A 14,491-nucleotide genomic window follows, 5' to 3' on the forward strand; every position below is an offset into this window, starting at 1 on the left:
CCAGAAGTTCTGAATACATTCCAGACAGTAACTGTGTCCACAAGGAATAGTGACCGGATCCTTCTGCAGATCCAAACAGATCGAACAGGTCAGTTTTTCTTTCTTGAGAAAAACGTGTTCAGCCATGTCTGTGAACACCCTTCTCTGTCTGTGTCCTAAAGAGAAAGCTTAGTTTCACTTCCTGTTTCTAGATAAATGCTCCTCCCCCATCTCTCTTCATTGGAACTCCTAAATGCTTCAGTTTTACTTTAACAAATCAGTGATGAAAGGAGCAGTGGACTTGATTATCTTGCAATCAGAAAGTATAGATCACAGGTTTAATTCCTGTCACAGCCCAGCAGAGTTTAAAACAGTGTTATTGTGTACTTCGAACCCTTCAAAAATGAATGTAAAGATTTTCATATTATTTTTCAAACACCAAAAAATAAGTTTTAAAATTTAAAGAAAAAGCCAAAAAATGTATAAATAAATAAATAAGGAAAGTGTGTAGTATTGTGTTTAGAAAAACACATATTTGGCTTCTATAAAATAAAATAAATTTTAAAAACTGAAAACCCTAATTAAATGTGTCTTTTGGTAAAGAAAATGCAGCAGCCAAAAATATTGCATCTTACAGTATCAATCATATTAGTGGTTTTTTTTGTTTGTTTTTGTAAGACCTTCATCCAGCTCACATGATTATCTGCAAACACCGAGACTTCCGGGGAGTTACTGTCACTTATCTGCACTTTACAGTCCAAGGTCATTTTTCTCTAAGTATTTTTTTTCCAAAAAAAAAAAAAAAATTCACCGTACCAGTTTTTTGTATATATATAAACCTCTTTTGCAATTAAAAAAAAGCATTTCCCACTTTCTTACAAATGTATTTAATCAAAAATACTTTTTACCTAAATGTTTTATAAAGGTTTATTTAAATATGAAGAAATGCTACTAAGTCATGTGCCCAAATTGACTAAGTAAGAAACTGAACAAAAATTATTAATGGAAAGCCTTAGACCAAATAAAAAGGTGATGTTGTGTTTGAATGAAACCTGCATTGTAACTGTTAAACAACAGATCATTTGATTTATAAATATTTTCATTCCTAGATCCACAGTGGATATGAATTTTTGCCATTCAGATTTGTGTCTGTCAGTACATGTAACAAAGACAGGGATACTAAATTACTAATGGTGGCAAATGATGAAGACCCTTTAGGCATAGGGTTGCTACTATACAGAACATTCAATGAATGCTTAGAAAAGCCTAGCATTTCTCAATACTCTGTAGGCCTATACTGTTTCACTGTTAACTTAAAGTGATCAAGGAAACTACAGGACAGTCATAATTCAGAAAGGTTATAATGATTTCCTGAAGGTCGTGCCTGTTAAAATGTAGCAATTAAAATCAAAAATATTGCTGTTTTGTGCAAAAACTATCTACATTGTTGTCTTGCTTCACCTAAATTGGAGGGGAAAAATCATGATCAAAATGTTTTTCTCTAATTTTAAGTGAAAAAAATAGTAGCAAAATTAAGTTAAGGTTTTTAGATCAAAACATATATTTTAGTGACATATAAAATTGTTCTGACTGAAAATGTAATTTCTGCATTAAATGATAAAGAAAATGTATACACATAAATGCATAACAGCTGGAGCAAAACAAACGGAGCACATTTCGTAAAAAAAAAAGCAAAATAAGGACACAACAAAACAAACATACACAGGACATGTATGTTGCCCTTGATAAACATGATTGCCTCTTCATATTTTATGAATTGCGATGTATTTCTGAAATATATCAAAAAGTAATTTGGTTTTTGAAAAAATACTTTTAGAATATGTTCTAGTATAGAACTACAACAAAGAGTACATCATATTTAATATTTAAATGATTGTTTTCTTCTTTGGAAAAAAGAAAAAAGAAAAACCGGAAGTAATTTTGATGGTGTGTCGCTTATATTCGTCCGTGCTTCTTGCGATTATTCGTTCCTATAAGTCGTTCAGGATGGACCGACGTTGTCTCTTATTTTTATATCTTTAAAGTATTAAATATGGTGGGGACTTCGAGCAAATTTCATCTAACGTTTGTGCTATTATTTATTGTACTTAGTGTTGTTTTTTTCGAGTTTTCGTCGGTGAACGCAGAAGGTAGGAGAACCGAAAATCCATCACCGATTAGCCAAACCGATATATTGCTACAAAAGCACAAAATGTGATTGGATGATTTGCTTTTAGTTCTAATTATGCTTTTCCAAATAAGTATACTTTTTTAAGTAGCCACATTTTTAGGACTGACTTACAGTCGATTATTATTTGACAAAAATGACGGACATGGTAAATATGGCACAATTTAAAACAAACAGGATTTCCCACTAAAAGTTATTACATAGATTCTTGCTACGTAGACAAAAAAGATAATTTGGCCAAACAAATTCCTTTCTGTTTTACTTTTTAGTTTTCATTTTTAACGCCTCCTATTTTCAGAAGTTGTGTTATGCTGCTTATTTTCCTAATTCACATTTTTGAACCATTTGTGGTTGTTAAAATGAATCAATGATTTGTCTAGGATGCAAAAATTTGGACACAAAAAATATAAATAAAATCCCAGTTATGTATGTGTGTTTTTAAAGACCAAGAACCGTTTGCTCAGTTCAGATCTGAGCATATGTATTGACACTCAATTAGAATAATATATATTTTTATGGTCCTTGCTTAATACGTCAGATTTAAATATCTGTTGTATTTCGAATGTATTTTCCTCTCTGTATTACTCAGACAATGAGGACTCGCCTGAGCTCATTTTGCCGGATGGAATCTCTGACTCCGAGAACAGTCCCAAGTTTGTGGAGTCAGATGACCAGAGCTCTGTCCTGAAGAGGCAGTTCAAGACAGCTGAGATTGCAGATGCTGTCCTGGGCACCGATACTCCAATTGATCCGTCTGATATTGAATCTTTATATCCCAAGAATGTGAAAGACTTTCAGACTGGCTTCTCGCCTCCGTGTGATGAGAAAGGTGATCATTGCGGTTCCTCGGACCTGATGACTGGTTCACCATCTGTGGAGGAGGAAGAGGAGCCTCAGCAGGTGAATCGCCAAAAATACACCAGGAGCAAAACTTGGACTGATATAGAATGAAATGTTCCGTTTGGAAATATTAACAAAGATTTAAAGACTAATTTTTATGAAAATTGTGATGTTTTTTGTGTTTTTTCCCCCCATTTTTCTCATGTTGGAGAGCAAATATGCAGAAAATTAGGCTCAGAATTTCATTTTTGATTATTTATTTGTTCAACTCATTGTGAATCAGGAGCAGACAAAATATATGCAGTTTGAAAAAGATCATATTTGGGATATACGCTGGCCGGGCAACAAGCTCCCTGTTTACCATTCTTATGCAGTTGTAGACTATTACATCTTTATAATCCTCATCTGAGCCGGCATCTGCCTCAAAGCTGTACATCTAGAGAGCTCCGATATTGCTCGCCTTTCCTGTTGTAACCTAATATTAGGTTAGGGGTGTGAGGGAAGGCGACTCATAGGCAAATATCTAATTAAAAGGAGAAATTATGTCCTAGAAAGCTCTGCAGGTTTTTGAATTTTGGCTAAAAACATAATTATTATTAAAAGATCACAAACGCTTTGAAAATGGCTGAAAAAATGATCAGAGTGAGACTTTCTTTAAACAAATGAATTTATTTGAGTTGCCTAAATGATGACCTTAAACAGTGGGCATTTTAAGAAAACTTGAAAAATAAAAACAAACACTGGTAAAAGAGCACCTTTTATTCCTTTTATGTTGTCTTATAAATAGAGCTGTCAGGCGATTAAAAATTTCAATCGCGATTAATCGCATTTTGTCCTGACTTAACTTGCGATTAATCGCAAAATATTATGTGGCCTTTTTTTAAGGAAAAAAAAGTGTGCTTCGTGGAATTTAGCAGTTCTACATTAATTATGAAAACAAGAATGGCAAAATTAATAGTTTTCATCAGAAATACTTTATTTTGTAACATTGTATTGAGATAAACTTTCTTAACAATAAAAGGCTGTAACATAAAATGCCTAACAAAAGCCCAAGTGCAAGTGAAGGGCATTTTAAATTCAAAACTTCAATCAACGTTCAGTAAAATAAAATAAAAAACATCAAAAATCAAATTTCCATAACACTTTCATGTTTATTTTTTGTCAGGACCAAATCTTTTCCTCCTCTGCTGAATAGCAGTAATAAATGAAATAGAGATTTATCATTTCCAATTAACTTTCGTTTTTTAAAACATTAAAGACTGAGAAAAGCGGGATACACTGTGGATAGTTTGACAGTCTGTTACTGCCGCCGCGTTCTCTGGCTGCAGCTCGATGCAGCGACGTGTCCAGCGGAGCTCACGCCATGACTATGCCGGCAGACAGACCGCTATGCTGGGGTTGGATCACGCTTAAACCTCCAGAACATTTAAAACGTCCCCCGGTGCGCTTGCTGTTCTGAACGTCGGGGGTCCGCAGCTCTCGGGACGCGGCGCCGGACGCGAGCCGGTACCACCAGACGTGGTACTGGACGCGAACCGGAGCTTTAGGGAGGTTAGGGTGCAGGAGCTCTCCAGGTCCTAGCTCCGGCCGGTTCTAGCTAGCAGCTCGGAGGTTGGAGACCCGCCCGTGATCTAGTGAGAGCTGCCGGCGAGAGAGGGTGGGACGCCCGCGCGCGCGGTATGGAAAGGCACGTATGAGAAAATCCGCGATTAATGCGTCAAAAAAATTGTCTGCGTCAAGCACGTGTCAGATTAATGCGTTTTTAACGCGACAAATCTGACAGCCCTAGTTATAAATCAACTGCCCAACCAGTACATTCCAAAACTGGCTTTCAATTATTGTTTTTATGCCTGTATGATGTTCAGATTTAAATCCATCTATTCGCCTTGATTTAAATGACTGAAACTCAAACATTTACAGAACATTAATTAAGTTTTGTTCCAGAAAATGACTGAAGTCTGGCCTTTGCTTCCAGGTCACTCTTGAAATGGTCCATTCAAATATTACACCATCTGAAGAGCACAACGTCACTGAAGCTGCTAAGACGTACAAAGTGAACTGTGATAAGAGGAACATGACAGGACTGCAGACTTTCACTGTGCAGGTCCTCAATGCTTCACAGGTATCTATGATGATGACTTTCTGAGAGCCATTAAAAATGTGCTTTTTCTCAGATGTTTGGCACGTTTACACATCAAAATAGTTACTCTTTTAATAGATTTGTTGAAGAGGCTGTTTCGTTCCTCATCTCTGGCTAACTTTTTCAGGACCTGATGGAGTTCCTTAATGCTAACAGCACAGAGTGTTCTGTGGTGCTGTTCTACACAGCCTGGTGCCAGTTCTCCGCCAACTTGGCTCCTCATTTCAACGCTCTTCCTCGAGTTTTTCCTGGTATTCATTTCCTGGCTTTAGATGCGTCACAGCACAGCAGGTGAGTTGTGTTCTAATTGTGAATATTCAAAAAGTCTTTAAAATAGTTAATTTTTTGAATATTTTATGATTTTGTTTGTTTTTAAACATTAACTTACGTATTTTTGACCAAAATTAGATTTGTTTTTGGCTAACGAGGCAATGAATGTCATCTTAATCTTGATGACATCTTAATGACTCGTTTTTTAAAGACATATTTTCTGCAGAGCAGCAGGAGCTCATTAGAAAGTAGTCTCTGGACTGTTGGTTTGGAATTTAGCTCTGCTGCTTTTCCTATCAAAGAGGCTTCAGGCCGCCCATGGGAGTGTCTGCATCACAAACAAACTCAAGTTTTTTTTAAATATCCAGTTTTTATCTCCTGATCCAACATAACTTGTATAAAGAAATACTTAGTAATGCAGTTTTAACTTTAAATTATGTTATAAATGTCCTCCATTATGAGAAAAATGCTACAGGAAAATGTTGAAAACTCCAAAGACGTGATTTTCATTGTAGTTAGTCTTTAAAGCCCACATCATTCACAGAGAAGGTTTTGATAAAAATAATGAACTGATCAAACAGAAACATGATTTCATGATTTAAGTGTTTTTTTTTTTTTTTTTTTACAATACGTGTTGAATAATTGAAACTTTCCTTATTTCATAAAGTTATTAGAGTTAAAATGGTTCTTGTTGATGTATTAAAGCTTAGTAATGAGCCAGAAGAGTACATACATTAAACATAGAAATGTTTTTGACCCACGTTTATTGTCTGTGTGACTTGGCATCTCTTCACCAGCCTCTCCACAAGGTTTGGAACGGTAGCGGTTCCTAACATCCTGTTATTTCAAGGCGCCAAACCCATGGCTCGCTTTAACCACACAGACAGAACGCTGGAGACGCTGACGTCGTTCATCACCAACCAGACAGGTAGCAGTGCCGCAGAGGTGGAAATGTTTGGGTTCCATTCACCACTTCTTCAGGCAGTCGAGACTGTGACTTTTTTTTGTTTTTTTATAATTTTATTATTTAAAAAAGCACATTTTAAAAGATGAACTGTAAAAACAAAATCTTGATATTTTAGACCAATTTCTAAAGTTTTCATGCTTTTTGCTTTAACTACTAAAATAGATTTTTCCCATCTATCTAATTTTGTAATTTAACTTTTGAACTCTGAAATGAACACTATTCTGAGTGTGTTTTTTGTCTCAGCTACTGAGCTCAAAGAGATGTCATCTAAATCTAAGTCCATTACCAGTAGCGGTTTTAGGTACGGGCAGTATGGGCAGTGACTCGGGGCGCCAACTCAAAGGGGGCGGCAGCTCGGTGCTTGGAGGAAAAAAAAAAATCTGCGCCGCTATTGGTTTCTGTTACCTGTTATATCACGATGTTTTGCCTGAAACCAGTGAATTGGCGCCCCCTGCAGGTGCATACGCTCCTGTCGCCTGAGAATACGACGAACAGGTGTGAAGATAGAGGGAGGAAGAGGACGTATGAGAAAGGAGTTTGTCACAACTTTCTTTTTTTTTTTTTTTATTCAGTCATAACATGACATTCTATAACCCACGGTTCAATACAGGAAGAGCTCTAAATTAACAAGAGGTTATTTTGGCGGGCAGAAACACTCTTTTACTTTGAAAGGTGAGTCTCTGTTCTTCCTCTGTGAGGCTCAAACACAATCAGGATGGAGTCTGCTTCTCCTTCCACTGTTGGTCACCACAAACATCCATCCCAGACTCGGTTCAAACATTTAATCCAGACTTTATTACGCAGATTTAAAGGATTTAATTGTCATATTCACTGCAGCATAAGGTGCGTTCAGGGGCTGCTTGGGATTTCAGCTCTTAAGCATTTGCAGTAAAAGAACTCCCTGCATTTTAGGTGCGCTGGGAATTTCTAGCATTCGCTTACACTGACCTCAGCCAACACAAGCAAACACTCATTTGGTGCTTCATTTCATTGTGATTCACAACTCCAACACACTGATCTTTTTATTATTAAACCTTTTATTTAACCAGGTAAGCTCTTAAGAACAAGTTCTTATTTACAATAATGACATGGATCTGTAAGATTACACACAATGATGCAAAAATGTTGCACATATTTCTATATAGGCATGTTCTTATATGCATGACATTAAAAAAACTTAAAATAATTATTTTATTTTTCTTCACTAGTTTTAATCTTTACTCCTCTGTGATTGAAAAACATTTGTGTTTTGAACAGAATCAATTCCTTAAAAATATGGTGAAAATATTAAATGACCATATGACTAAATAAACTTCAGGGCTTTGAAGAAAAGTTGATGCTTTAAAGTAAGGAATGTGTTCATGTAAAGATTCAGAGAAAAGACGTGTAGTTTGTTAAAATAACAACATTTCTGTAATGTTATCAAACCTGACTTAAGACTGCACTTTCACTTCTTATTAGTGTTTTGCTTTTGGAAGATTATATTCATGAACTAAAACTTTCTAAATACAGGGATTAACAGTTTTGATAAGAAGCATAATTTTTTTTATTAGAGAAATGCTAGATGCTAGTAGAAATCTAATACGGTTGGTAGACTCTTTATGTTACTGGCATAAAGTAACTACTCATAACTAAAATGTACCAATCACTGGATTGTAGACCGCAATCATGAGCAGATTTTTCCTCTCTGAAGTAGAGATCAGTTTAGGGAATGTTAATTTACATTTTCAAAACATGGATGTTTTATTTTAAAATCACATTTTTTATATATAGTTATATGGTGGTGGTGGTAGTGGGGGCGGCTGGGGAGTAATTCGGTGTAAAACCGCCACTGTCCATTACTCAGATCATTTTGTGTTCAAATATCTTGTCGCAGGGTTTGAAGCAAGTCCTGACAGAAACGTGACAGAAGAGGACCTGGAAGGCCCCCTACACAGCGTCCCTGTGAGGAGCATCGACTGGCTGCTGGTCTTCTCCATCCTCTTCATCACTGGATTCTCCGTTTATGCCATCCTGCGAGCAGACAGCATCCGCTGGCTTATACCTGGACAAGAGCACGAGCACCAGGAGTGAAGACGGGATGAAAAAAAACATGGTTTTATTGAGATTTGTAATTTAATTGAAATTAAATAATTTGTTTCAAAATAAAAGGTTGAGAAGTTGTAATTTAAATGAAATATTAGTAGATTATTAGTCCTTCTGATTGTTTGCTATATTAGCACACAATTTTGTTTGAATAAGTTTACAAACCGGTGCATAAGATTTGCATGAAAAAGGCTACAAGAAATAATTTTTGCAGCACAGCTCAATCAAATATATGTGGTGATCATAACACTAATGGCTTTACTATTTCTACTGAACAGAAACTCATGAAGTGGTTAGGTTGAACCAATTTTAAAGCACATGTGGTGGTTGGTCATTATATTAAATAACATTAACATTCAGATAATTCCACTTTGAACACAAAAAACGTGTTTTGAAATATATATATATATATAGGTAGTTAAGCATCAAGGAAATTACAAGAAGTTATTTTTTTCTTTTGTGCTTAACCTATTTCTATTTAAGTAAAAAATATTTTTCTGATTTTATTTTTGCAGGAAATTGCATTTATTATCTTGACATAACAGATTTTTACCAGTTTTGTAACAACATTTTTTACACCCTCTAAATAAGCCATTTTAATAATTTAAAAATAAAATATTCACAATTTTAATCAGGCACTGAAGTAAACAGCTATGCCTGAGTGTTACGGGGTAGTGGAGGACACGCAGCGTGCAGAACAGGTAGGTTTGGAAAAAGGGCAGCTGACCAAACGCTCCTAATGTTTGGGTTAATGTTTAGCCTCCGGACGGGCAGCTCTTGGCCCTGCAACCGCCTCTGTGCACTGAACGCCCTGAAGGAGCTTCCGTTCCTCAGGAACAACGCGTCAAAAATGGTGAGTGTTAAGGCGAGAATTGAGACCCCGAAAATGTAATGTCCCAGCACGAGCTCAGTAATGAACGAGAGGTGCAAGCGGCGAAGAGTTAGCATCAAAGACAGTCAGTACTTAAGAGGAGGAAATGCGCACAATTAATTCGAAAGCTTAGATATATGCCTCGTTTTTTTATTGATTTATTTAAAAATGTTTAAGAAAACATTTTTGCAGCAAAATTTATAAATATTTTGGTTTATTTTGACGTCTAATTAAATTTGGTTTATTTAAAAAATTTCACCGGAAGTTCGGGCTTTAGGAAAATAAAAGCATATTTGAACTTTTTTTTTCTTTCTTTTTGATTTATGCTTGTTTGCATTCTCATTGTTACACATAAAATGGAGTGGATTATTATTCAGTGTTTACCTAAGTAACAGCTGTTTCTGAAACCGTACAGTTTTGGAATAACTCTTATTTTCAGAGGGACAACATTGACACCTAGTGGACACTATATGAATAGCACTATTTTTGTTTTACGTATTTAAAAGATTTTCAAAGGTTCTTTTTATTTGCACATTTTTTACAGAAAGACAATTTATAGATCTTATTGAAAATTATTCAATTCACAGGCAAAGTTATGTAACAAAATACAATTCTTTGAAATCCTGCAAAGGATCAGCACATAAAACAAAAGAAGAACACTAATTCCATTTTTTTTTAGAATATTATTATTTGCAGGAAAAATGATAGCTTTTTGTGACCTGTATCAAATTTCCCCTTCCAAAACAAAGCACAATTTGAATGTCATCAACAGAAACAGCTGTCTGAAAGAATGAATTGTTGATAAGTAAATGTATTATTTTTAGTCGTCAGATTCCCACTGGCTCCCTCCTGCCGACCGGGATCAGATGATGATGGAGCTCAGGGCTACCGGGTGGATGGAGGTGGAGGATCGAGATGCCATATTTAAAGAGTTTCACTTTAAAACCTTTAATCAGGTCTGTGTCTTTCAGTTTTTTTTCATGTTTTCTGTTTTTAGTGAGGCTGTGTCAGCATTTTGATTTATTATGGGATGTTAGACCAGTGTTCAGCTCTAATGAAGAGTAACTTTAACAGAAGAAGCTAATCAGATAATCAGTGAAAGATCAGATGAAGCTTTAAGTCCAGTTGCCCTTGAAACCGCTTATGGAGCTGAAAAAAATACAATAAAAATACACTAACCAAACCAAAACATGTGTCGAGGAAATCCAAAAGAGTTTTTGAAATTATTTTGGGGTGGTCACATGACCTATGGGTTGGTGACCATTTTGTGGCAAAGTGTGAGATTTGGCGATTTTCGCGTTTTCCCACAGTACGGGAAAAGTAAACCTATCTTCATGAAATTTCACACAAATGCCGGCAGCTCCAAGTCCACAACCACCACAGAAGTTCTGTTGACCTTTGACCTTGGAAAGAGACCACCATCTTGAATTTTAAGAAAAAATCCCACACATTTAGTACCAGCTACAAAGGAAAACTCATTTTAGGTCGACCGTCTCCTTACTTCTCGAATATCATTGGGAAGCTACTGTGGAAAAAAAAAAAAAAAAACTGGAATTAGAAGTTGTAGATTTTAAGTGGCAAGTGGCAAATTCACAATGGTTGCCCACACATTTTTTTATTGGAATGACCTAACAATTCCATACATGAATTCTATGGCTCAAGCTGAACAAAAATATACTGCATATGGTATATATTAGAATATTACAACTGTGGGGGCGAAAAAAATGTCGCTGAAAATTCTGCTGACTCAGCTAAAAAAATACATAGACTTTCCTTTAAGCAAGGTTTTGACTAGTTTGAAAATTTTAATCAAATCTAGTTTTTATTTATGCTATAATTGTTTGCAGTACTTGCATTTGTTTTATTTGTTAGAGAAAAACAGCATTTCCTTTTTTTTGCACATATTAGATTGAAGAATCTGTTGCACTTTTACATAAAATAAACTAGCAAACAACAGTTTTTTTAAAATTATTTTGGATAAAAACAGCATCATCATAAATAAAAGACCACTGGGAAAACTAATAGATAAAAAAAGGATTGGAGTGAGTCACTTTGGAAATTATATTCAATGACGGAATGTGCTGTTTTTTTTTTTTTTTCGGACTCAAAAGTACGGCGTCTAAAGGAAATGACTCATTGAAGCTTCAAAGAAATTTTTTTTTTTTTGTTGTTGTGGCGAGTTTCTCACCCAGTAAACTGCAATGTCCCAAGGCCACTTAGTGAACTTTTTAAAAATCCTCTTGTTGGTTGTTTTAGCTCCAAAAGAAGTCTGTTTTTACACTTTCCCATGTTTGAAGTTGGAGGGCGAGCGCTGAGCTCCCCCATCTGCACCTCCTGGCTCTAAAACCTCTCCTCCTCTTACCCCCAAACGTCAGGCTGCATTACCATGACACTCAGCAGGCAGCTGCTTGGCAGCAATTGGGGTTTTGATCAGCGATTTCTTTCACAAACAATCAGATTGGTCAAAATGTCTCATCTGGTTCAAAACCACTAACAGCTCCATCAATCCTGCTGATGTGCATTTCTTTTCCTTTCCTGATGCTACCCCTCCTGTTCTTGTCTGTCTCCCATTTCCACTTCTGCCCCATAATATTGGGAAATGAGCTCATCTTGTTGTAATTTTACACGTTGGCCTCTCTGTCTGTCGTGTTAGATTTTTGTCTTCTCCTTCATTTCTGGTGGATGTTTCTGTAAGAGGATGGAAGTGGAGACAAGGAGCGACTTGCCGGCTGATTTTCACTAAGTTCCAATTGATGTGTTTGAGGAAATCAAAAGTTTGTAATGAGAATAACAAATTCAAACACTTCTCTCTGTGGTCTGTAGGGGGCGGTAGAGCTGTAATCATCTTCCACACCAGAACCTGTTCATGCTCGATACCTCAGGTCTGAATAAGTACAAATAAATAAACATAAGCTGCACTTGCTTTTTTGTTTTTAGTTTTTTTTTTCTGATTACCACAAGTGGAAAGTGTTGTTTCTAAGTGGGCAGCTCCGTGTTTTATCTGCGGCCTGTGGGTACAGTTGTTAGTGGCATCCGTCTTTATGAAGTTACTCACAGGTATTTTCTTTGTCAAATCCAGAGCAGTTCATCATGTTTGAGGGGAGAAGTCCCTCTCTGGAGTCGTCCTCGACTATCATATTTAGAAACATCTCTGCTTGTGCTTGTTGTTAATTCTGGTTGAAATTGTTCACATTTTTTGTTTTTTTTGAGTCTCGGTCCCTGATGTTGTTTACATGCTGCGTATGTTTACAGTCGAGCATCTGCTCTAGATTTGAGAGGATGAAGTGGAAACATTCATGCGACATCAGTGAAACGGGGTTGGTTTCAAGAGGCAGCTCGTGGAAGAAGACCTGACCTGTTCAGGCTCAACTCTTGTGTTATGTTAGCTGAGGTTGACGTTGATGGCATTCATTCTTTCGCCGCAAATATTTAGCCGAGCAGCGGCGGGCAAGAAAAGTCCTACAAAAGCTGAGTTTTGGGACGAAAACATGCGCCTGTTTTTTTCCAGTCAAATTTAAAAAAGCAAACAGTCATTTTCTTCACTGAAAAAGAGCAACTTTATCACGCAAATGACAATGTATCCAGACCGTTCGACGAATAGGCTATAAGTTGGAAAGAACAGTCATTTAGTTTGCAGTACTAAACCACATTTAGAAAGAAACGACTTTAAAACAATCCACAAAATCAAAACTTTTCTGTAGCTAATTACAGATCTATGTTAAAATATATAAATAAATGAAGGCACCTGGTTTATCAATTATTATTTAGGGTTATATATATTTTTTCCTGTAGTTTTTATAAATTTGACTTGATTTGTTTAATATTTATGAGTTAAAAACCTTAAATATTGCAACTACAATCCCTTTTACTCATGCAAAAACATGCATATTTAAATACTAATACAGGTTCTCTAGACGGTGATGAAATTACAGTATTGCGACTGATTAGCAGATATATACATTTACAGAGGACTAATACACTCAGGGAAAACTGGGTCGTCCCTCCCTCTCCTCTCATTGGCTGTTTACTCCCCAAATCTCCTACAAGCCCCTCCCTCTTATTAAGGGTCCCAATCTGCTTGTGATCCAGGTTTCCCTGGACAAATAAAAGGAGTTTCTGGATAACTCCGCCCCCTACGTACCTGCATACACATCGGGGAATAGAGAAAGTAGCTGTTTACAGAGTTCAACTATTTACTTTTGTAATTAAAAAATGTGAGGACCACCAAAAGCTTTGCAGAGGCTGTGAGGTCAAAATCCAACTGCGTTCCGTTGTGGAACCCAGGTTATAGATGCAGCCGAGTGGGCATCTTAAAAAAAAAAAACTGTGCTGAAAAGTCAAGCCTGTGAAATATCTGGAGAGAAGCTTCAAGATGTGTCATCAATGTTGCAGGCAGTCAGAGAATCCTGTTATCAGATCATCTGTAAAATAAGATCTCCTTGGCAACTTCTGGCTTTTGGCAAGAGGGAAGTCTTCTTAAGCCTTGCTTCAATGAAGGGTTTGAATGCACTGGCTTTAACGCAATACCTGAGCATTACATGACACTTACTACAGCAGGGGTGTCAAACTCAATCGCACAGGGGGCCAAAATCCAAACACACCTTAGGTTGAAGGCCGAACAGGATAAACATTTATTGAACACTCTAAAACAGATTTTTTTGAAACTTCAAAACTGTAACTTTTTAACATAAATATCAATTATATATCTATATAGCATTACCTGCGATTATGCTAGAGTGAATACTATAAACTGATGTTGCCCAAGATGATGGTAGTGGTGATAACTGAAGATGCTTAAATGGATAACTAAAAATACTGAGCTTAATAACTAAAAACACTGAAGCTGATAGCCAGATAAAATATTATCTAAGTGCCAATTTAGCTTAAAAAACAAACAAATAAAAAAAACTTAGATTAGCCAAAACAGCTAGCATGTAGCTGAAAAAATAGCTAAACTTCAAAATATCCTAAAAACCTGAAAAAGCTTAAATTAGCCAAAAAAAAAACAGCAAGTAGCTGAAATATTAGCTAAACTCCATAACAGGACAAAAAAATAAATTCATAAACTAGAAAAATTGCATTTCCTGCGGAAATACGTTTGATTGCAGTTTTGCAGAAGGTGTTTTCTTTTATTGCTTTATTGCATAGGTT

At 36.2% G+C, this 14,491-nt stretch overlaps 2 protein-coding genes across 2 annotated transcripts in view; both read left to right on the forward strand.

The window, feature by feature from the left end:
• The first annotated feature begins 1,946 nt into the window (after positions 1-1,946).
• txndc15 (thioredoxin domain containing 15) lies at positions 1,947-8,572 on the forward strand. Its single transcript, XM_024266316.2, has 6 exons — positions 1,947-2,129; positions 2,757-3,067; positions 4,983-5,129; positions 5,275-5,438; positions 6,215-6,345; positions 8,261-8,572. Exons 1-6 carry the CDS (start codon positions 2,033-2,035, stop codon positions 8,455-8,457), a joined length of 1,047 nt encoding a protein of 348 aa, XP_024122084.1. The 5' UTR covers positions 1,947-2,032; the 3' UTR covers positions 8,458-8,572.
• A 539-nt stretch (positions 8,573-9,111) lies between these two features.
• LOC112142754 (pterin-4-alpha-carbinolamine dehydratase 2) overlaps positions 9,112-14,491 on the forward strand; it is a 15,624-nt gene continuing 10,244 nt past the window's right edge. Inside the window, exons 1-2 of the mRNA XM_024266317.2 lie at positions 9,112-9,322; positions 10,165-10,296. Of these exons, the coding sequence (XP_024122085.1) occupies positions 9,209-9,322; positions 10,165-10,296 (246 nt within the window). The 5' untranslated portion in view covers positions 9,112-9,208. The remainder of the gene's footprint in view (positions 9,323-10,164; positions 10,297-14,491) is intronic.

The sequence above is a fragment of the Oryzias melastigma genome, linkage group LG14, assembly GCF_002922805.2.
Source record: "Oryzias melastigma strain HK-1 linkage group LG14, ASM292280v2, whole genome shotgun sequence".
NCBI lineage: Eukaryota > Metazoa > Chordata > Actinopteri > Beloniformes > Adrianichthyidae > Oryzias > Oryzias melastigma.

Excerpts from the sequence above, each read along its gene's own strand:
- txndc15 (XM_024266316.2), top strand. The coding sequence starts at position 2,033 with ATGGTGGGGACTTCGAGCAAATTTCATCTAACGTTTGTGCTATTATTT. Across the intron at positions 5,130-5,274 it reads AGGTCCTCAATGCTTCACAG|GACCTGATGGAGTTCCTTAA; the intron begins GTATCTATGATG and ends TAACTTTTTCAG. Across the intron at positions 5,439-6,214 it reads GATGCGTCACAGCACAGCAG|CCTCTCCACAAGGTTTGGAA; the intron begins GTGAGTTGTGTT and ends TCTCTTCACCAG.